At 41.1% G+C, this 22,200-nt stretch overlaps 1 protein-coding gene across 2 annotated transcripts in view; it reads left to right on the top strand.

Annotated features, from left to right (window-relative positions):
* Nucleotides 1–22,200, top strand: part of LOC125453711 (short transient receptor potential channel 4-like) — a 101,970-nt gene that overhangs the window by 35,685 nt on the left and 44,085 nt on the right. For both annotated transcript variants that reach the window (XM_048533619.2, XM_048533621.2), the window contains exons 2-3: nucleotides 10,948–11,352; nucleotides 16,783–17,301. In XM_048533619.2, the coding sequence (XP_048389576.1) occupies nucleotides 10,975–11,352; nucleotides 16,783–17,301 (897 nt within the window). In that variant the 5' untranslated portion in view covers nucleotides 10,948–10,974. The remainder of the gene's footprint in view (nucleotides 1–10,947; nucleotides 11,353–16,782; nucleotides 17,302–22,200) is intronic.

Genomic DNA, 22,200 nt, shown 5'->3' with positions numbered 1-22,200 from the left:
ACACTGCTGGTATGAGATGGTCTTTGAATGTACATCAGCTGACCATGGCTACCTGAATAATATCATTGAATCTCTTCTGGTACTGTTGCCAGGTCAAGGCCAGTCTCCTTGCATTGACTTAGTTGGTCATTTGAGTCCATCAGAGACAGCAATAGCATTCTGAATTTAATGAGGGCATGAGACCCGAAAACCGTCCTAAAAGCTATCAGCACCCCAGCCACCCCGATTGCCAGGGATCTCATAATTATGTTCTCAGTTAGCACTAGGAAGCTTGCTGTTGGGACTTGCAGCTGCAAAGGGGACATTTAATTCCAGGGCTTCCCCAGAAGGGAAGATATCCCACTCCCAAGAGCTGTCAGCCAAAAGGTCTGTTGCCAATGACACAGTTGGGATTTCGACATTGAGATGATCAGCATAGACCTTGATCCAAGTGAGATTCTGCTATATTTAATTTGTGTACAAATCTATCATCAATCAAGCATTGTAGAGAATTCCTATTTATTTATTCATATATATTTATGTATATTCATTTTTCTATTTAACAGCCTCTGCAAAGCTCTTTGAGACATTTAGCTACACAATTTCAAATAATTTTCTGTGAGTTTTTTATGCTCTAAACAATTATCTGAAACTCAAAATTAGTGCAAAAGTGAAAGGAATCCTTGAGCAAAACCATATTTCTTGTAAAGGTGCTGTAGCTTTGGCAGGATTATATTGTTGCTGGATGTTGCATACTGTGTGAAGAAGCAGCAGTGTGAACATCAAAAAGCTGATGGGCGCTAAGAGAAGCTGCTATTGATGGAATGAAAGGTTGTAAAAGAGGTTAATGCTGCTGTCTGATATTAGACAGGCAGATCAGGGAGTTCAGCATGGGATGTCACAGTGCAGGGATATCACAGGCATGATATTTGAGCACTGGCGAACAAGGTGGATTAAAGAAATTTCAGAAGTGTCATTGTAAGACCAATTTTGTAGCTATTAAGAGTCTGAATTTAATTGCAGTTCTTGTTTTTATTCCTCTTGTTAGGTAAATTTTCTATGATTTACTGTTCATCAACATGGAAGAAGTTTAACAGACTTTCACCCTTTTCCATGTCTGGATGAACATTCCTTTATATATGATATGTTGAACACAATAGCTAGAATTTTTGAGGCCCCTTGGCGACAGGCAGTCATGTGAGAATGCTTGTACAACAGTATAGAAAGGTGTGGGTACCATCTGAAATGTTCCCATCACCATGCTATTATGCTAAAAGTGTGCAAAGTTGGCCACAAGTTAGGAGGCTCATTGTCCTAGCTAAGTTGCTTAAATGTAGTCTCTGCCACTTTCAACTCCATAAGCAGGACCCTATTTCTCCAGTGTTTCAGCGAATAAAATTAAAGCTACCCATTCCGCCAAAGGAGGAGTATGGTAAGGAAGGCATAGCCTCGGTGGCTGGTAGCATGGAAATGGTGGATGTTACAACTAGAATGGTAAAATTATGACCAGTTTCAGCACTGGTAATAAAATGGAGGAATCAACATGGAGGTAACATAAAATGGAGGAATGAGCTGTGTACTTCATGTACTGGGCATGCCGACTAGATATCCTATATAAATCTCATCCCAATTGCCAGCATTTGGCCCATATCTCTCTAAACCCTTTCTATGTATACACCCATCCAGATGCTTTTTAAACATTGTAATCAAACTGGCCTCCACCACTTCCTCTGTCAGCTCATTCCATACATGCACCGCCCTCTGCATGAAAAGGTTGCCCCTTAGGTCCCTTTTATATCTTTCCCCTCTCACCTTAAATGTTTGCTGTCTAGTTTTGGGCGCCCCCACCCTGGGGAAAAGATCTCATCCATTTACTTTATCCATGCCCTTCATGGTTTTATGAATCTCTGTAAGGTCACCCCTCAGCCTCCAATGCTCCAGGGAAAATAGTCCCAGCCTATTCAGCCTTTCCCTATAGCTCAAACCCTCCAAACCTGGCAATATCCTTGTAATCAGAGATAATGGGAACTGCAGATGCTGGAGAACCCAAGATAACAAAGTCCGCTCGGTTCGCAATAAACAACTGCACCTCCCAGTTGCGAACCATTTCAACTCCCCCTCCCATTCCTTAGACGACATGTCCATCATGGGCCTCCTGCAGTGCCACAATGATGCCACCCGAAGGTTGCAGGAACAGCAACTCATATTCCGCTTGGGAACCCTGCAGCCCAATGGTATCAATGTGGACTTCACAAGCTTCAAAATCTCCCCTGCCCCCATTGCATCCCAAAACCAGCCCAGCTTGTCCCCTCCCCCCACTGCATCCCAAAACTAGCCCAGCTTGTCCCCGCCTCCCTAACCTGATCTTCCTCTCACCTGTCCCTTCCTCCCACCTGAAGCCACACCTCCATTTCCCACCTACTAACCTCATCCCGCCTCCTTGACCTGTCCGTCTTCCCTGGACTGACCTATCCCCTCCCTATCTCCCCATCTATACTCTCCTCTCCACCTATCTTCTTTTCTCTCCATCTTCGGTCCGCGTCCCCCTCTCTCCCTATTTATTCCAGAACCCTCTCCCCATCCCCCTCTCTGATGAAGGGTCTAGGGCCGAAACATCAGCTTTTGTGCTCCTGAGATGCTGCTTGGCCTGCTGTGTTCATCCAGCTCCACACTTTGTTATCTAATATCCTTGTAAATCTTTCTGAACCCGTTCTAGTTTCACAACATCCCTCCAATAGCAGGGAGACCAGAATTGCACGCAGTATTTTAAAACCGGCCGAACCAATGCCCTGTACAGCCGCGACATGACCTTCCAACTCCTATACTCAGTGCACTGACCAATAAAGGTAAGCGTACCAAAAACCATCTTCACTGTCCTTTCTACCTGCAACTCCACTTTCAAGGAACTGTGAACCTGCACTCAAGGTCTCTTTGTTCAGCAGTAGTCCCCAGGACCTTACCATAAAGTGTATATGCCCTGCCCTGATTTGCCTTTCCAAAATGCAGCACCTCACATTTATGTAAATTAAATTCCATCTGCCACTCCTCAGCCCATTGACCCATCTGACCAGGATCCCGTTGTACTCTGAGGTAATCTTCTTCGCAGTCCACCACACCCCCAATTTCAGTGTCAACTGCAATCTTTCTAACCATATCACTTATGTTCATATCAAAATTATTTATATAAATGACAAAAAGCAATCAACCCAGCATTGATCCTTGTGGCACATCACTAGTCACAGGCCTCCAGTCTAAAAAGCAACCTCCACCACCACCCTCTGTTTTCTACCTTTGAATCAGTTCTGTATGCAAATAGATAGTTCTCCCCTTATTCAGTGTGCTCTAACCTTGCTAACCGGTCTACCATGAGGAACCTTGGTGAATGCCTTACTGAAGTCCATGCACCACTCTGCCCTCGTCAATTCTCGTCGTTACTTCTTCATAAAATTCAAATCATTTTATTGAGACATGATTTCCCATGTACAAAGCCGTGTTGATTATGCCTCATAGGTCCTTACCTTTCCAAATGCATGTAAATCCTGTCCCTCAGGTTTCCCTCCAACAACCTGCCCACCACTGGTGTCAGGCTCACTGGTCTATAGTTACCTGGCTTTCCCTTTACCACCCTTCTTAAATAGTGGCATAATGTTAGCCAAACTCCAGTCTTCCAGCATCTCACCTGTGGGTATCGATGACTTCAGGAAACTAAGCTACAGCTTCTTGAAAATGAAAATTAAACGGCCCTAGTTTAACCAATATCTGTATTTTATAAATTTATGACTGTAGCTACAACAAATTTGTGATAATTTATAAACCCTGCAACATTGCAAATTCTGTAAATAATATGCTGAGTTCATGCTGCTAAATCAATGTGGAATTTTAAAATTAATATTGAAACTTGGGAATACTTTTCACCAGCACAATGAGCTGTACCATTTGTCAGTATTTACAGCTGCAGATCTTTAGAATTGATAAATGATATTGGTATAAAGCTGCAGCTTTCTAATTTTGTTCCATTTCAATTTTCATTGGTCTTTAATACTGAAGTAATTTTCTTTCCATAAGAATGACTGGTTTAAAAACACACAAAGTTATATGGAGCTTTGTAGTGTAATTATAGCTAGTTCTGGGTATTGTAGTTTAATACTTAATGAATTGCAAGCCAGTAAATGGAAAATGCAATAAGATCAGAGATAGTAGGAACTGCAGATGCTGGAGAATCTGAGATAACAAAGTGTAGAGCTGGATGAACACAGCAGGCCACGCAGCATCAGCTTGGCCTGCTGTGTTCATCCAGCTCTGCACTTTGTAATGCACTACGATCCCTCAGGTTAAATTTATCACTGAGACAAAAGGAAGATACTAGAAATGCTGAGCAAGTCTTTCTGGTTGATGTGCAGTACCTTGGCAGCGTTTCCTATACCATGAGCACAGGAACATGAGCGAATCAGAAAGCAGAAGATGACCACTGGACAATGAATGCTATCTTGTGACTCTTAATTCTGGCATTCACCCATACCCATTTATGCAGCAGGCTCCAACTCATCCTGCCTCACACAGTGCCAATGATCAGCCTCTTAGATGATTAAGCAGTTTTTATTTCAAGATTCATCATGGCTTACTGTATCTTTCACATCCTGAGAGCAAAGCTTTGTGAGCTTCAGAGGAAGGAATGAGTTAACCAGCAGATTTCCCCACCCATCTCTGGGTTGACTGTGATCAGCACACCAGGCTGCAGTGCCAGTGAAAGACATTGCAATTTCCCATTCAAAATCAGATCAACACTGACAGCTTGACTCGCGTTGGCCATCAGTTTGAAGTCCATGAGTGAGAGTGAGTCTTGCAGCCTTAAGTGCTGTTGCTGTTGTGTACTTGTCATATTCAATCAAGTGAAGGATAAACCAATTTTACGTCAATATAACATGTAATCACAGTGTGAAATATTGGAGGTATCCACCACTTAACGTGGCAGTACCTCAGTTTCAATACTGTTTCTTTACATCTGCTCAAATCAAACCCCCATGAAAACCCTCCACCTGCTGATAATTAATCACAATTGACATTGTAAAGGGCTATTATGGTGCAGCTGTAGTATCTGTACCTTTGAACCATGAGGCCTGGGTTCAAGTCCCACCTGCTCCAGAGGTGTGTGATAACAGGTTGATGAGTAAATAGCTACAATTGACATTGCTACCTTCATGCACAGACCATGCACAGATGTTCTGATTTTGTTGCCATTCAAATTTAACAAAGCAAATAATATATTTGGGGCGATGTCTAGCTCAGTGGTTAGCACTGCTGTCTCACGGCACCAGGGACCTGGATTCAATTCCACCCTTGAGTGACTGTCTTTGTAGAGTTTGCATGTTCTTCCCATGTCTGTGTGAGTTTCCTCTCCCAATCCAAAGATGTGCAGGGTAGGTGGATTGGCCATATTAAATTTCCCATAGTGTCCAGGAATGTGTAGATTATGTAGGGAATGCAGGGTTACAGGGATAGCATAAGGTGGAGTGTCTGGCTGGGATGCTCTTCGAGAGTCAGTGTGGACTTTGGAGCCAAATGGCCTATTTCCACACTGGAGGGATTCTATGATTCTATAGCTTTGGATGGGGGATCATTAATTTTTCCAATTGGCATTTCTTCTTCCTTGTCAAATACAAAGAAGGATGATCAAGATGTAGAAGCAAGTAGTGGATTATAAGGTAGGGGTATGAGACCCGGGAAGCTAGCAGAACAGTTCCCTTTCATAGATTTCACCAATTGGGAGGTTTCCAAAGGGTGGCCTAGGAAGCACAGCAGCTATGTGCTGAATGGAAGCCAGTAAGCAATGCACATTCTCCAGGCCCCTTTAGGTGGGAAGGCTTGTAAGTGGCAAAGTGGCTTTTGTATTGTAGAGGATGTCAGCTCTCCAAGGATGTGGCCCTTTGACAGTCTGGGAACTATCAAAATTTAATACTGCATTTGATGAGATCCTTGTTAGTAAAGAACTGCACCTTTAACACTGCTTATTCCCCCAACTGGGGATACCAGCAACTGAGATGCTATCCTTAATAACTAGTGAGTTCGAAGACATGTAATTAGGAGGCTACTTCTGGGATAATAACTCCTGCAGTCTGCCTCCCAGTCTCCAGTATCAGGGTCCAAAAAGCCTCCTCCATTGTAGTAGACATTTTTTTCCCCTACAAGCAGACACTGGTGCTATTGTCTGTTTGTACGCCATCAAAGGCCTTTCTTATTCTAATTTTCCTGAATGAAAATGTTTTAAAAGGCTGTGCTTCTCTGAAGGCTTTTGGAGGGTGTATCCATTGCAGAATAGCTGCAGTTCATTTCTGTTAGTATTGTCAGGAAGAGTCAAAATCATCACTTCCTTATGCTTCTTTGAAGTCCTATCCCTCCATGGTAGTATAGTGTGATCTTTGCCACACAAGTGACACAGCAGGTAACCATTGCGTCAGGAAATTGACTGATTCAACAGGCTACACTGTTCCTGGCTTTCCCAGTAGATGCAGCAAAATAAAGTATGAGCTATCATGTTGAAATGCTCTAAGGAGCAATGCTAGGATAATTTGTCATTCAAAAGATTCAGGTGATGGCCCATTCTATTTTTTCTCCACTCATCACTCGTTTTTATTTTAGATTTCCTGCATCTGCAGTTCTTTGTTTTTTTTAGTTTAATCTGGCTTGTGTTAATTAGAATCACAACGAAGACAGGTTGCTACCTTGGGAAGCTGAGTAGATTGATGTTGAAGACTAGGGTGTGGAAGGAAAGCATTCCTGGCCTCTTGAGTAAGAGGATACTGGACATGATGGGGTGGATGTGGGAGGGGCAACTGGCAGCCAGAGAAACATGATAGTAATCGTCATTACTAGGTAAAGTCATTTGAGCCCTGTCTGTTCACCTGACCCCACTGTCCTTCTTGCTTTCAAAGATTAAGTATAGGTTTACCTCAACAACATGCAAGTATATAGTGCTTGTGACATTAGCATTCCAAAGTTCTTCACGAAATGTAAGAAATAGAATGTGGAGCATCATAGTGTGACAAAGCAAGGAGTGCCAAGATCTTTGGTCAGAAATGAGTTTTGAGACAGTTGTTCAGGAGGAGAGGGAGATTTACAGGCAGAAACTTTCACAAAGTGACTCCAGAATAAGAGTCTAAGCAAGGTGAGACATTAAAACGGAGGTTATGTTTGTTCTCTCAGGTAGTTGTGAAGGATTCCAGGCCACTATATGGAGAACAGGGAAATTCTCTCTATCGTCAATAATTGTCCTTTGACCAATACCATTATCCCATTGTTATTCTTTAGGACCTTGTCTTGTACAAATTGGCTTTTGAGTCTTCTACATTACAGCATTAACTCCACTTCAAAAGTATATTGTTAGTTGCAATATGCTGAAGTTGTGAAGGGTGTTATATAAATGCACATTCTGTTTTTCAACTTCTCCTAGTCCAGTTTCCAAATATTGTAAATGAATATCTAGATAAGCAGAAAGTATACATGCAGTGACACTTAACTTTGGCAACCTCCAATAGATTCTTTTCTATGTCTTAATTCCTTTCCTCACAACATCAAAGTAAAATTATCCAAGACAGAACCCTAATTTGGGAGTAAACAGTACTTTGAGTAAAATTACATAAACGTGGTAATTAAAGAAATGACTTAATTCCCACTGAATTAAAAATATGAAAGAATCCTTCCCCCCCACCCCCTTCAGATGCAGCACACAAAAATGTCATTCTGAGGTGGCCTCTGCCTCAGGAATATACTAGAGCAGCCAAAGATGAATTGGAATGTATTTGAAGGGGAGATGGAGGGTGATGGAGTGGAGGGAATGTAACAAAATGTTAAAAGGAATTGGCTGTTCATTGTATTACCAGTGTGGTTGCAAGCTATTTGTTGCAGTTTTAAGGCTGTAGTCATTCTTTCTTTGAAAAAAAAATCCTGTTTTGTTTCATCAAAACACTGTAATTCAGAGAATAGTTCAAAACGTGTTAATTTCCTGTTAAGTGCATGCACCCTTGATGGTAGGTTTCTCCTAGTACAGTTTTCCTTTACATTATGTTGTACATAACACAGATAGAGGTTTCTATGATAAAGTGTCATTGAGAGTTCAGTTGACATTTATTTAGAAATTGCATCTGTGTTTGAACATTGCCTTTGTGTAAGTGAGTTTCTGTGGCATATGGTTGTTTTATTCTCAAAAGTACAAATGTTTCAGAGGTGATTGCAGGCTTTATTAGTGATAATGGATGCAAATTGCCAAGAGTGCTTTGATTTACCATGGCCATCTTTGTGAAGCCATTAGGCATCTTATGATACTTCTGGTAGTTGTTCAGGTGATCAAAGTTGAATTAAAAGCTTCTGCTGCTGCAATCCCCTTTTATACAGATGTTCCTATCCTGAATGTCGAACAGTCCTGAGCTAATCCGGCAATATAAGAGTCACAGAGTTATACACAATGGGAACAAACTTTTCGGTGCAACTTGTTAGCACCAACTAGATACCTTAACGTGACCTAGTCCCATTTGCCCCATGTCCCCCAAAGCCCTTCCCATTCATGTACCCATTAGGATGCCTTTTAAATGTTGTAATTGTACCTACTTCCACTGGCAGCTCATTCCATACTTGCACCGCCCTTGGCATGAAAAACTTGCCACTTAGTTCCTTTTTCTATCTTTTCCCTCTCACATTCAACCTATGCCTAGTTTTGAATTCCCTACTGTGAGAAAAAGACTTTGGCTATTCACCCTATCTTTGCCCCTTGTGATTTTATAAACCTCTAAAAGGTCATCCCTCAGCTTCTGATGTTTCAGGGAAAATAGCCCCAGCCTATCAGCCTCTTCCTATAGCTCAACAATGCCCCCCACCCCTGCAAAATCCCAGCAACGTCTTTGTAAAACTTTTCAAGTTTAACAACATCTTTCCCATAGCAGGGAAACCGGCATCAAATGCAATATTCTAAAAGTAGCCCAGCCAATGTCCTGTACAGCTGCAACATGACATCCAAACTTCTATATTCAGTGGACTGACCAATAAAGGCGAGTGTACCAAACACCTCCTTTGCTATCCTTTCTACCTGTGACTCCATTTGCAAAGAATTATGAACCCGCCCTCAAGGCCTGTTAGTTTGGCAACACTCCCCAGGGCCCAAATGTATAAGTCCTACCCTGATTTGCCTTACCATAATGCAACATCTCATATTTATCTAGATTTAAACTCCATCTACCACTCCCTAGCCCATCTGATCAAGGTCCTGTTATACTCTGAGATACATCACCAATTTTAGTGTCATCTGCAAATTTACTAACTATACCCCTTGTGTTCACATACAAATGATTTATACAAATGATGAAAAACAGTGGACCTAGCACCAATCCTTGTGGCAGACTGCCGGCCACAGGCCTCCAGTCTCAAAAATAACCTTCCATCACCACCCTCTGTCTTCTACCTTCAAGCCAATTTTGTATCTAAATGGTCAGCTCCCCCGGATTCCGTGTGATCTAACATGCTAACCAGCCTACTGTGTGGAACCCTGTTTAACACCTTACTAAAGTTCATATAGACAACATCCACTGCTCTGCCTTCATGAGTTTTTGTCACTTATTCAACTAATTCAGTCAAGTTAGTGAAACAAAATTTCCCATTCTCAAAGCCATGTTAACCACCCCTAATTGGCCCTGCTTTTCCAAATATACATAGATCCTGTCCCTCAGAATCCCCACCAACAACTTGCACAAAACAGATGTCAGGCTCACTGGTCTGTAGTTCCCTGGCTTTTTCTTACCGTGTTTCTTAAATAATAGCACCTTCATTAGGCACCCTCTTCCGGCACCTGACCCGTGGCTATCAATGATATAAATATTTCAGCAAGAGCCCGGCAGTCACTTCCCTAGCTTCCGAAAAAGCTCTGGGATATGCCTGATCAGGTCCCAGAATTTATCCACATGAACACGTTTTAAGATGTACAGCACCTCCTTTCTCTGTAATATGAACACTTTTCAAGATGCCACTGTTTACTTCTCCAAATTTTCTAGCTTCTATATCCTTCTCCACAGTAAATACAGACTCAAAGTACTTGTTTAGCATCTCCTGTAGTTCCACACATAGGTGGCCTTGCTAATCTTTAAGACACCCTACTCTCTCCTTAGTTACTGTTTGGTCCGTAATGTATTTATAGAATCTCTTTTGGATCCTCCTTAACCAAGGTTGCTAAAGTTATGTCCACTTTTTGCCCTTCTGATTTCTCTCTTGAGTATACTCCTACAGCCATTATACTCCACTCGGGATTCTCTTGATGCCAGCTGTCTATCCCTGATATAAGCCTCCTCCTTTATCTTGACCAGAAGCTGAATTTCTCTCATCATCCAGCATTTCCTACATCTACCAGCCTTGCCCTTTACATTAACAGGAACATACTGCCTCTGGACTCTCACTATCTCATTTTTAAAGGCCTTCCACTTTCCAACCACTCTTTTACCTGCGAGTAGCCTCTCCCAATCAACGTCTGAAAGTTCTTGCCTCACACCATCAAAATTGTCCTTCCTGTAGTTTAGAACTTCAGCTTTTTGGTTAGGTCTATCCTTTTCCATAACTAATAGAAATTAATAATAGAATTATAATCGCTGCCCCAAAGCGTTCCCCCACTGACACTTCAGTCACTGCCCTGTATTATGTCCCAAGAGAAAGTCAAGTTTTGTGCCTTCTCCAACAGATTCATCGACATACTGAATAAGGAAATTTCTTATACACACTTAACAAATTCCTCTCCATCCATGTCCTTAACACTATGATAGTCCCAGTCTATGTTTGGACAGTTAAAACCTCCTACTATTACGTCACTCTCATTATTCCAGATGTGAAATCTAACATTGGAGTTATTTTCCTCTGATTTTATTCTGAGAAGAGTTGCAACTATTATTATAGATAGTCAACCCATTAAGATTATTTTTATGCTTTCCTTTCTTTAAGAGACAAGGCTTTGAAATGGCATGAACTATGGCTCAGCTGTACTACAAAAGAAGTGATAATGCACCGTACAGAGACCGAATTTCTCTCCGAATTGTCAGAGCAGAATCTGAACTCTCTCCTGCAGAAAAGGCTTACCTGAATGCTGTTGAGAAAGGTGATTATGCAAGTGTCAAACAAGCTCTTGAAGAAGCTGAGATTTATTTTAAAATCAACATCAACTGTATTGACCCTCTGGGACGGACTGCACTTCTCATAGGCATTGAGAACGAGAACTTGGAAATTATTGAACTTCTCCTGAGTTTCAATGTATATGTAGGAGATGCTCTTCTCCATGCCATCAGGAAGGAGGTTGTTGGAGCTGTTGAACTACTATTAAATCATAAGAAACCCAGTGGAGAAAAGCAAGTAAGTTGTCTACAAAATAATAATTACAGCATGTATGGTAAATCTTAATTGAATGTTACAGGCCAATCTTTATCCAACGGCATATTGTTTTTAATCTAGAGGGACCTCATTATAAAGTGCAGTTAAGATGTTCAGAATTTCGAAAATTTTATAAAATGCATTGCCTAAATTATTCTGCTGCCTTAATATTGTACATTAGAATGGCTTGAATAGATAGTAGACTATGTTTGACATCTGACCCATCTCACAGATAAATGCAACAATAAATCAAGCAAAGCAGTCAATAAAACTTATGATAACTGCACTCAATGCATAATTTGATTGAAATTCATGGTTCATTAAATAAAGAATCAATTACTTTATGATTAATTATTTTAGTAGGTTATTATTTTGGACCTGAGTTAAAGTTCAAATTCATTTAGGCCGGTATACGTATAGCTGCAGTGTATTTAAAGAATATAAAAGTAGAAAGAGCAGGCAAGGAAGAAATTTGAATAGAATTAGTTTTCAGTAACCAAGGTAAACAATTATATATATATTTGGCCATGAAGAACGGCTTTCTAAGTTATCTCTCCAAAATAAAACTGCTAAATGTCTTTAAACTGCTTGTTTTGCGCATTTAGGATCTTAGAAAGATAGAAATTGCTCAATAAAATTAAAGCTCCATCAACATTGCCATCTTCTTCCTGGGTGGTCTCATGATATGACAATAATGGAGTTATTGAATAATTACAGCAAACAATCTTTAGTAATTAGTCTACAACAGACACATTGATGAGGTGAGGAAAACCTCCAATTCTGGAATGTTTTGGGAACCCAAAAGTCAAAATCATCTGTTCCATCTTTCTCCTCCAAGCATGCCAGACTTGACATGCGACACAGTCATTACTCATTCACCGTACCACAAAATATAATTTTCAGAATTAAATCTACATGCATTTGAATGAATCAATGGTGTTAGATGGGATGGTGTTGGTGTATGACATTAATAGATTATTCTCTTAACCAATTAAATATAAGAATAGAGAAAGAATGATGGAGATGGTAGGAGAATGGATTGAAGTAAGATTAAATGTGGCAGGAAGGTACAGAGAAAGAAAAACAATTGAATTGAGAGAATAAACATACAGAAAGAAATACGTTGAAAAGAACCTTTAGAAACTTGCTGGAGTGACACTGTATGGTTTCAGTTGTTCCCTTTCATGACCTCTGAGGTTGAGTGGTATTTCAGTGGAATTGATATTGTCTCAGAAGAATTGTCATATCATAAAATGGAACTCCTATCTTTCTGTGGTAACTATATTTCTCTGCATTTATGATGCAAATCAACAATTTCTTGAAACTCAAGAAGTGGAAATTGAGCATCATTTTTGTGACTTACACCTCATGCCTTGTCATATCTTAGCCAAGTTTTGGATTTCTTGAACATTATTAATGGCATGGACCTTTTTAACTTGCCATTATTTTGCTAGCCAATTCTGGACCATTGCCTCTGCAAATTTATTTTGAACTTACTACCCTTCAGGCTAGGTCCTCTGGTTTTAAGGCTCTAGACAAGTTGAAAACGTTTGTCATTGCAGATTTTATCTAGTTTCTATAGAAACTTTAAACAGCTGTCAAATCACTTCTGAGTCATTTATTTTCCAATGAGAATTTATCCTATATACATATGACTGACCACTCTCTTTCATCCAACTTCCACCCACTGAACCATTCTGTTTGCTATGTTCTATAACTAAAGTTTTTTTTCTTTTTGCACTGCAGCATCCAAAACTTTAATATTGACCCAAACCCCTCTTAGGCCTTTTAGTGGTCATCGTGTCCTCTGGCAGTTTCTCACAATCTTCGCACCTCTTCCACTAATCTCATTGGACATCATCCCGAATCTCTCTAGCCCCTCATTGATATATCCCAAACTCTCCAAGCCCCCCACATTGATGTGACACTCCCTCTCCCGCCACCCAATCTCCCCCCCACCCCCATAAGTGGCATCCACGCTAATCTGTTTAGCCCCATGTAGATGTCGCCTAGAAATGCCTGATCTCCATCTCTGGATGTGGTTCCTTGTTACAGGTATGGCTGCTAAAAATACATGCAACTAGGAAATAGATTTCCAAAATACTAGTGAGTTACTGCCATTAAATTTAGAAAGATCTGAAGTTGTTGGGGAGAGTTGAAAAACAAGGAGTCACTATTAGGTATCTTGCTGCTGAAATCCATTACAGTATGGTTAGAAGATTAAAGGAAGGTGAATTTATTCAAAAGAATGCTGGAAGATTCACCACTGGGACAAGGAGAAGAGAATCTCTTGAATCACTGAGTGACTTTTGGGACTTCAGATACCAGGCTGTTGCTTGTGTTAAGAAGTTACTGGATAGTTTCGCTTTATTTGTTCATAGTATATGGCCATTGCTGGCTAGGCTAGTATTTATTCCTTATTCCACTGTCTTGAATTATTGCACCCTTTGAGGTGCATGCATATGCACAGTTCTGTTAGGAGGGTGTTACAAGATTTAGATCCAGCAACAGTGGAGGAACAACACTGTAGTTCAAATCAAGAAAGTGTGTGGCTTGGAGGAGAAATTACAAGTGGTGGTGTTCCTGTGCATGTGCTGCCCTTATCCTTCTAGGTGATAGAGTTTAAATGTTTGGGAGATGCTGTTTGAGAATCCCAGTCTGTTGCTGCAGTGCATCTTGTAGATAGTACATACTGCTGTTACTGTGAATCTGTGGTAAAGCGAGTGAAGGAGGCGGACGTGTCATGTCAAACGTGGGTTTTTTTTTCTTTACTCAGAATGGTAAGACCGTGGAACTCCCTGCCTGCCAGTGTAGTTAACTCAGCCATATTAGGGGCATTTAAACAGTCCTTGGATAAGCATATGGATGATGATGGGATAGTGTTAGGGGGATGGGCTTAGATGAGTTCACAGGTCGGCACAACATCGAGGGCCAAAGGGGCTATATGTTCTAACCCTTTTCCTTTGAGCATGGTTCTTCTGCTTTATGTTCTAATTTTCCCTTGTCCGATAAGGTTGGTGCAAACATTTCGGGCTGCTGATACCTCTCCAATGAGAGATCTCTAATTGAAAACATTAGCTCTTCTTCTCCTAGATACCACCCAGTCTGCTGAGTATTTCCAGCATATTTTGATTTGTTTCTAAAAGACTGAGACACTTGTTTTCTGGAATGGGCAGAATGAAAATAAAGTCTGACCCAGATCTGTAAAGTTATCAAAGTTTTTGGTAAGGTGAATAGGAAATAAAACTGGTCAGTGTGCTGGGATCTAGAAGGCAGGAGATTGCCACAAAGGAGGAAGGAAAAGGTAGGGACTTTTTTTTTGTGCATTAGCTACAATATGGAAATATTATCAGAAACAGAATCTACTGTGGGGAAAATGAATCAATACTTAATAAAAATTTATAGCATGATAGGTGGTAAGGGAATAGGAATAGAAATAACTTCATAGCTCATTTATAGTATCAAGGCATGCACAATGGACCAGATGGTCAGCTATTGTAGCATAAGCTGCTATGTTGGAGATTATAATTCAAGTCATAAAAGGCTCTAGATTGAATTTTTTATGGGAATTTATAGCTGTCAGGGATTATAACCAGTTTAGTTTAATTGCCTCATTCAGAGGATAATCCAAATGGTCTCATTGGGTCTCCCACTTGAAGTGGCTGATGACTTGCATGAACAGAATTTCTTTTCACCTGTGAGCCGGTTAATTATATTGAAAGAATGGGTAGGTAAGTGGCACCAGGTGAAATGGAGAGGAAACATCCATACAGTCATCTACAATATGTGAGAGAAGATGTACTGAACATCCAGATATTAAATTTAGTCAATCAGAGGTGAAATCAAGAGGTGCTTTTTCACAGAAAGGCTGGTGGAATTTTCTCACTGAAAAGTTCTGAATGCTCTGTCAATTGAAAGTGCATGTAAATGGAATTAAGATACAGATCAACCATGATCTCATTGTATGATGGAACATTGTGATCCGTAATTTTCACTGGTTTGGTTACATTGTAAGTTTCTGCTAAAACTCATCAGTAAAGTCACTGTTTTAAAATCTTGCATGAACCATGTAATCTGATCAAGCAGTATAACATAACAGTTTGATAGTTTCTTTCATTACTTTGATGTATTTAAGGAAGGTAATCTTTGTGCAGTTAGTAATGTCACCTGAAAATGTTTTTTATCACAGTAACTAAGCATTTCTGATAAGGCTGTCCAGTTCTCCTCCAGAATGACTCAACTTGAAATTATTAAAATTCTTTGATAAAACTGTCTTGAAACATTTATAATGTCCTATAATTTTGTTAGTCATTTTCTAAGAAAATGAACAAATCTTTGTTAATGGAAAACTCTTTAAAAAAAATCTGAACCAGTGGTTATACTTCTAAGAAAATGTGCATCATCTGAAAATTATGTCTGAGTCAGTGCCATCACTGGAATCTTTCAGTTCTGGCCTTCAGGGAAGGCCAGTACTACTGGGGAATTAATTTTGAGCCTAGTATGGCAGTTGAAGAATTCACAATTATTGGCTCAAATCTTCTAGTCAGTTCTAAAGAGAATGTATCCAATGCTGACTGCTATTTAATCGACCCACTTACCATTTTACACTGGAGTGTTCTGATGTCAGTGCAGCAGCAGTGTAGGGACAGACACCATTAGGAAGCAAATGGATATAATTGCCACATAGCTATGACCCTATTTCTTGTCATGAAGTAAACCTGCGTCCTTTCATGTCTATCTTTAGCTGTTTGACTTGCATTGTTCTAAATGAAGCTGTAACCTTCTGAATCTGCACAGTCTCACCGACTGATAAATGCTAACACACTCACTTCATCATGGGCAGTGTTCACACCCAACCCACACCGTAACAATGTTGTTGCTACCTTGTGCTTCCCCACAAAGCCAAAAATACTCAACCCATCCTGCTGTCACCACCCAGTGGAGTAGAGAGAATGTGAACAGGGAAGGGTGTGAATATCGTTGCGAGGAGGATGTAGGTAGGAGTATAGAATGTTGCTATGGGTACTGGAGTGCTTTCACACTGTTCCTGAGCTGGCACGTCTAGGGAAAACAGCCGAGATCTGCATGGTTTCATCTCACCCTACAACACAGACCAGCCTAGGCAAGATAAAACTAGGATTTGGAAGTTTAAAATTCCTGCATAAATACAATAGATATGCATACTTTGGGACGTTATTAGGAACCCAAAATGCATCAATTATGTGATTTATGTTGAAAGCCTCCCCTCATCTTGGAAGATTGGTTATTGTGAGAAACTACCTGAAAGTTAAAAATCCGCAACAGTTGGCATTGGTTCAGCCAATTTCTGCTCCAGTTGCACTGATACAATGAGAGAAAAACTGATCCAAGAATGTTCTGTTCACAATAATGCATTTCCTGTTTTGTTCACAGGTTCCACCAATACTACTGGATAAACAATTTTCAGAATTTACGCCAGATATCACACCTATAATTCTTGCAGCACACACCAACAATTATGAGATCATAAAACTTCTTGTGCAGAGGGGAGTCTCTATACCACAGCCTCATGAAGTTCGTTGCAACTGTGTTGAATGTGTTTCCAGTTCAGATGTTGACAGCCTACGTCATTCTCGATCAAGATTGAATATATACAAAGCCTTAGCAAGCCCATCTTTAATTGCTTTGTCCAGTGAAGACCCCTTTCTTACTGCATTTCATTTGGGCTGGGAGCTTCAGGAACTAAGTAAAGTGGAAAATGAATTTAAATCGGAATATGAGGAATTATCACATCAGTGTGAAACATTTGCAAAAGATTTATTGGACCAGACAAGGAGCTCTCGGGAATTAGAAATAATACTTAATTATAGGGATGATAACAGCATTCTGGAAGTGCAGACTGCTAATGATCTTTCCAGGCTAAAGTTGGCAATTAAGTATCATCAGAAAGAGGTAAGAATATTGGAAAATGATCAGTTATTTAAGTTGTGTGGCCTGATCACACGACTACATGCTAGAAATAAGTCTTCATACGAGTCAACAACTTTCAAGATTTAATGAAATGTGAATTCACGTAGAAGTAAATTTCAGATACTCATCTTATTTTCTTCGACCTTCAAACGTAATGCCTAATAAATTGGTATTGTTATGAGAGAAGTGCAAGTTAAAGACAAAAGTACAGTAATTTTATTTCCTTGCAGTAATTAATGTTAAAGCATCAAAGTAACCACAATGCAAAAATAGAATTTTTCGCCAAGTCTATTATAAATTGGATGGTTGTAAGCCATTGGTTTGAATAATTATAATTAAAATCTTAGATACATTGTCTCTCTGGACGTAGATCAGTAATAGGATGCAGAGGAAAAAGGAGCATTTGGTCCATTGAACTGTCATCATTCATTAGTTACTGCTCCCACAGCACTTCATAATTAATATGGATGTCAATCACTATTTCTAAAAACAGAATTCTAGCTGTCAGCATGCTTTTGAACTACATCTAAGACTATAGACCTAGAGTTTCCTCCCAGGGTCTCATAATCATCTGCCCAACTGAGCCGGAGAATTTTTTTTATTTGATTGTTGAATGTATGTATTGCTGGCTGGGCCAGCGTTAATTGGCCATCCTTAATTGCCTTCTTGAACTACTGCAGCCTAGCTAGTGCATATAAATTCACAGTGCCATTATGGATGGAATTCCAGGGTTTTGACCTAGATTGAAGGAATATTGATATATTTTCCAGTCAGGATGGTGGGTGGCTTGGAGGGGAACTTGCAGGTGGTGGTGTTCCCATGTGTCTGTTGTCCTTTAGATGGCAGTGGTCATTGGTTTGGACGTCCTGTCTCAATGAATTACTGCAGCGCAACTTTCAGATGGTACACACTGTCACTACAGAGATTTGATGGAGCGGGTGGATGTTTACGGATGTGAAGCCAATCAAATGGGTTGCTTTTCCCTCGGTGGCGTCAAGCTCCTTAAGTGTTTCTACAGTGACAGTCATCCAGCAAAGCAGGAACCAGACCACACTGCTGACCCGTGTGTTGTCAATGATGTCAATACCTGTTCAGTGGTGGCGTCGGATTGAAGGTGGCGGAATCTCTTACTCTGAATTCCTTCACCTCTGCTGCATCTGTTCCCAAGATGGAGTATTCCACTCCCAGATGTCCTCTTACTTCAAGAACCACAACATCCCGTTGATCCAAAATGCCCTCGACCGCATCTCTTGCGTTTCCCACACTTCTTCCCTCTAAGCCCCTCCCCTTAACAAAAATAAAGACAGAGTCCCCTTGGTCCACACATATCATCCTACCAACCTCCACATCCACATCCAGCATACCATCCTCTGCCACTTCCGCCACCTGCAATCTGGCCCCAACACCAAAGAGATATTTCTCTTCCAACCCCTGTATGCCTTTCATGGGAACCATGCTCTCCATGACTCCCTTGTCGTTCCAAACTCCCCACCAATCCCACCATACCCAATACCTTTCCCTGCAACCACAGGGGGTGCTACACTTGCCCCATAGCTTGCCATCTCACCTCCATCCAACGGCAAAGACAAACTTTCCATATCCGACAGGGGTACATCCTCTAACCGAATCTACTGTATCTGGTGCCCCCAATGTGGCCGCCGCTGCATCAGTGAGTCCAAACACCTACTCAGTGACTGATTGGTGGAGCTGTTTATGCTGTAGCCAACATCACCTGCTGGTTGCCAGCCATTTCAACTCCCTCTCCCCCTCCCACTCCCCGGGTGACATGTCCATCCTGGGCCTCCTCCAGTGCCACAGTGACACCACACACAAACTGGAGGAACAGCACCTCATATTCCACCTCAGGAGCCTACAGCCTGATGGCCTAAACATGGAATTCGCCAGTTTCTAAATCTCCCCACCCCGGCCTCATCCCATATCCAACCCTCCATCTCATCTCATCTCCTTGATCTGACACTATCTGTCCATCATCTTCTGCACCTATTTGCCCCAATCTTCCCACTGACCACCCCCACTACCCCTACCTGCATCCAACCTATCGCCATTCCACCTGCCTTCCCCCAGCCTCATCCTTCCTCTCTCTATTTATTTCCCAGCTCCCTTTCCTCTCCCAGTCCTGATGAAGGGTTCAAGCCCGAAACATTGACTTTACTGCCCCTCTGATGCTGCCTGACCTGCTGTGTTCCTCCAGCTCCATACTGTGTTGACTCTGACTCCAGCATCCATAGTTCTTGCTGCCTCTAATAGAATTACTATCACTGCATCTACATGGTCAATACCCTATGTGTTGTCATTGACCAGAAACCTACCTAGACCATCCATATGCATACAGTAACTACAAGAGAAGGTTAGAAACTGGGAGTTCTGCAGTATGTAGCTTATCTCCTGACCTTCACTGCCTATTTACAATTTACCAAGCCCATGTCTGGAGTGTGATGGAGTACCATCACCTATTTGAATTACTGCAAGAAGCCAACAATATTCAAGAAGCTTGATACTATCTAAGACAAAGCTGTTTGCATTGCAACCTGCCGGTCCCACACACACCCCATTCGACTGCCTTTAACATTCAACTTCTTACCCACCAGCTGTCCTGTCCAGTGTCAGTGATCTGCAAGGATTGGCCAGTTATGCTATCATATCCTTAGAGACTGCAATGGGCCTATTTCTATAATTACATCACATAGATCTGCCATTCTGTGATAGTGCAAGAGAAAGCTTTCACTAGCTGTTTCCTCTCAGATCATCTGTTTTACTGAGATAATGTTCACCTCAGACATCTGATGCTCCAGGGGAGTCACTACAACCATTTGTTGCTCAATTTTATCTTCTTAGAGCGCTTTATAGCAGTAGTTGGTAGGTGATACAGCAACTTGAGTAGCTGACATACACAGATGGACACAGCGTTGTATATTGATAACTTGGATTGTTTGACCCTTTGTGAATAGAGTTCTGTAACATTAGTCTAAACTTAACTATATAGATCTCTACATTTGTAAGGCATGTAATTCTTCATGGTCCAATTATGGTAATGGCTGTAAACGTCTACAAAGGAAATAGGCAGAAGTCTCAACATTGAGAAACTTTGGATAAGTTTGAGGAAAGACACATGTAGATTGACTTTATTTGATGTTTCAACTTTTGGTTGCTTTGCTCTGTTTATTCACCATCCTATTCCACCCCTTCCTGTGCACACAATTCATCCACCCCCTCATCTGATGACTTTGTGAGCAGTAAGACTTTGTTTATTGAAATACAGCAAAATGGAATAATTATGGACACCTTTCCTGAGCTATATTTAAGAGCAATATGCAATGGTGAACTCTACCAGACTGATGCCATAAAATGACCATGAAGGAAGCTGTAACTAACAGAATCAATGAAACATTTGTAATTGCTTTTTTCACTGGTGTGTTCTTCTGGTTGAAATAAGTTAGAATCATAGAATCATACAGTTTAGAAGAGGCCTTTCAGCCCCTTGAGTCTGTACCACCAAATATACACTACTGTCTACACTCGTACAACTTAGCACAAAGCCCATCGTCTTGAATGTTACAACACTTCAAATGTTCATCCAAATAACATTTGTGAAGTTACCTGCTATGACTACCCTCCCAAACAGCGCATTCCAGATTCCCACCAGAGGGCACAGCTACTTTCTATCCACTCCATCCATGCCTGTCATAATCTTAATAAACTTCAATCAAGTACCCCACCTCCGCTTTCTCTGCTCTAAAGAAAACAAGCTAAACCTATCCAACCTTTCTTCCTATCTGAAATGCTCCACCCCAGGCAACATTCTTGTGAATGCAAATGCAAACTGAAAGAACTGCTGATGCTAGAAATCAGAAACAAAAACAGAATTTGCTGAAAAATCTCAGCAAGTCTGGCAGCATCTTTGAAGAGAAATCTGATCTCTTCTGTACCCCCTCTAGTGCAAATCACATTCTTCCTCTCATGAGGTGACCAGAATTGCACTTAGTACTTCAGCTGTGACCAAGGGGTGGCATGGTAGCTCTGTGGAGCACTGTTGCCTCTCAGCTTTAGGGACCTAGGTTCAATTCCACCCTCAGGCAACTGGCTATGTGGAGTTTACACGTTCTCCCCCAGTCTGTGTGGGTTTCCTCCGGGTGCTCCGGTTTCCTCTCACAGTCTAAAGATGTGCAGGCTAGGTGGATTGGCTATGCTAAATTGTCTGTAGTGTTCAAGGATATGGACATTAGGTCTGTTATAGGGGAATGGGTCAGGATGGGATGCTCTGAGTGATGGTGCGGACTTGTTGGGCTGAAGGGCGTGCTTCCACACTAGGAGTTCTATAAAACAACAAAAGTTTTGCGCAGCTCAACATGCTCTCCCTGTTCTTGTAATTTAGTTGCCTCAACTGATAAAGGCAAGCTAACCTGTTGACCTCTCCAAACACCTTCTGGGATCTGTGGACAAGCGCCCCAAGATCCCTCTGTTCCTCTGAGCTATCTAGGGCCCTGCCTTGCAGGTTCACAAATATCCCAAGAAACCTACAGAAATAAGTGCAGCCTTAAGAATTTTGAATTTGTTTTGTTATTTAATTAGATTACAGCTGATTTGTACTTCAGCTCTGCAACTGTCCACAATGCCTACATCCCTTGCTTCTATTAATGCCCAAAACTCCAATGTTTGTCTTGAACGGTCTCAGTGACTAAGGATCTCCATCCCTCTGGAATAGCCTAGATTCACAACTTTTGAAGAAAGTTCTCATTATCTCAGTCTTTAATGAATTACTTATTATTTTGAAGCTTCAACACTAGCTCAAGACAGGGGAAACTTCTTCCCAATATCTACCCTTTCAAGCTCCTTGGGATTTTTTTAAGTTTCAATGAGATA

This window comes from Stegostoma tigrinum, chromosome 6 (genome assembly GCF_030684315.1).
Source record: "Stegostoma tigrinum isolate sSteTig4 chromosome 6, sSteTig4.hap1, whole genome shotgun sequence".
Classification (NCBI taxonomy): Eukaryota; Metazoa; Chordata; class Chondrichthyes; order Orectolobiformes; family Stegostomatidae; genus Stegostoma; species Stegostoma tigrinum.
Note: the sequence above shows the minus strand (reverse complement) of the source record. Positions and strands in the feature narration are given on the sequence as shown.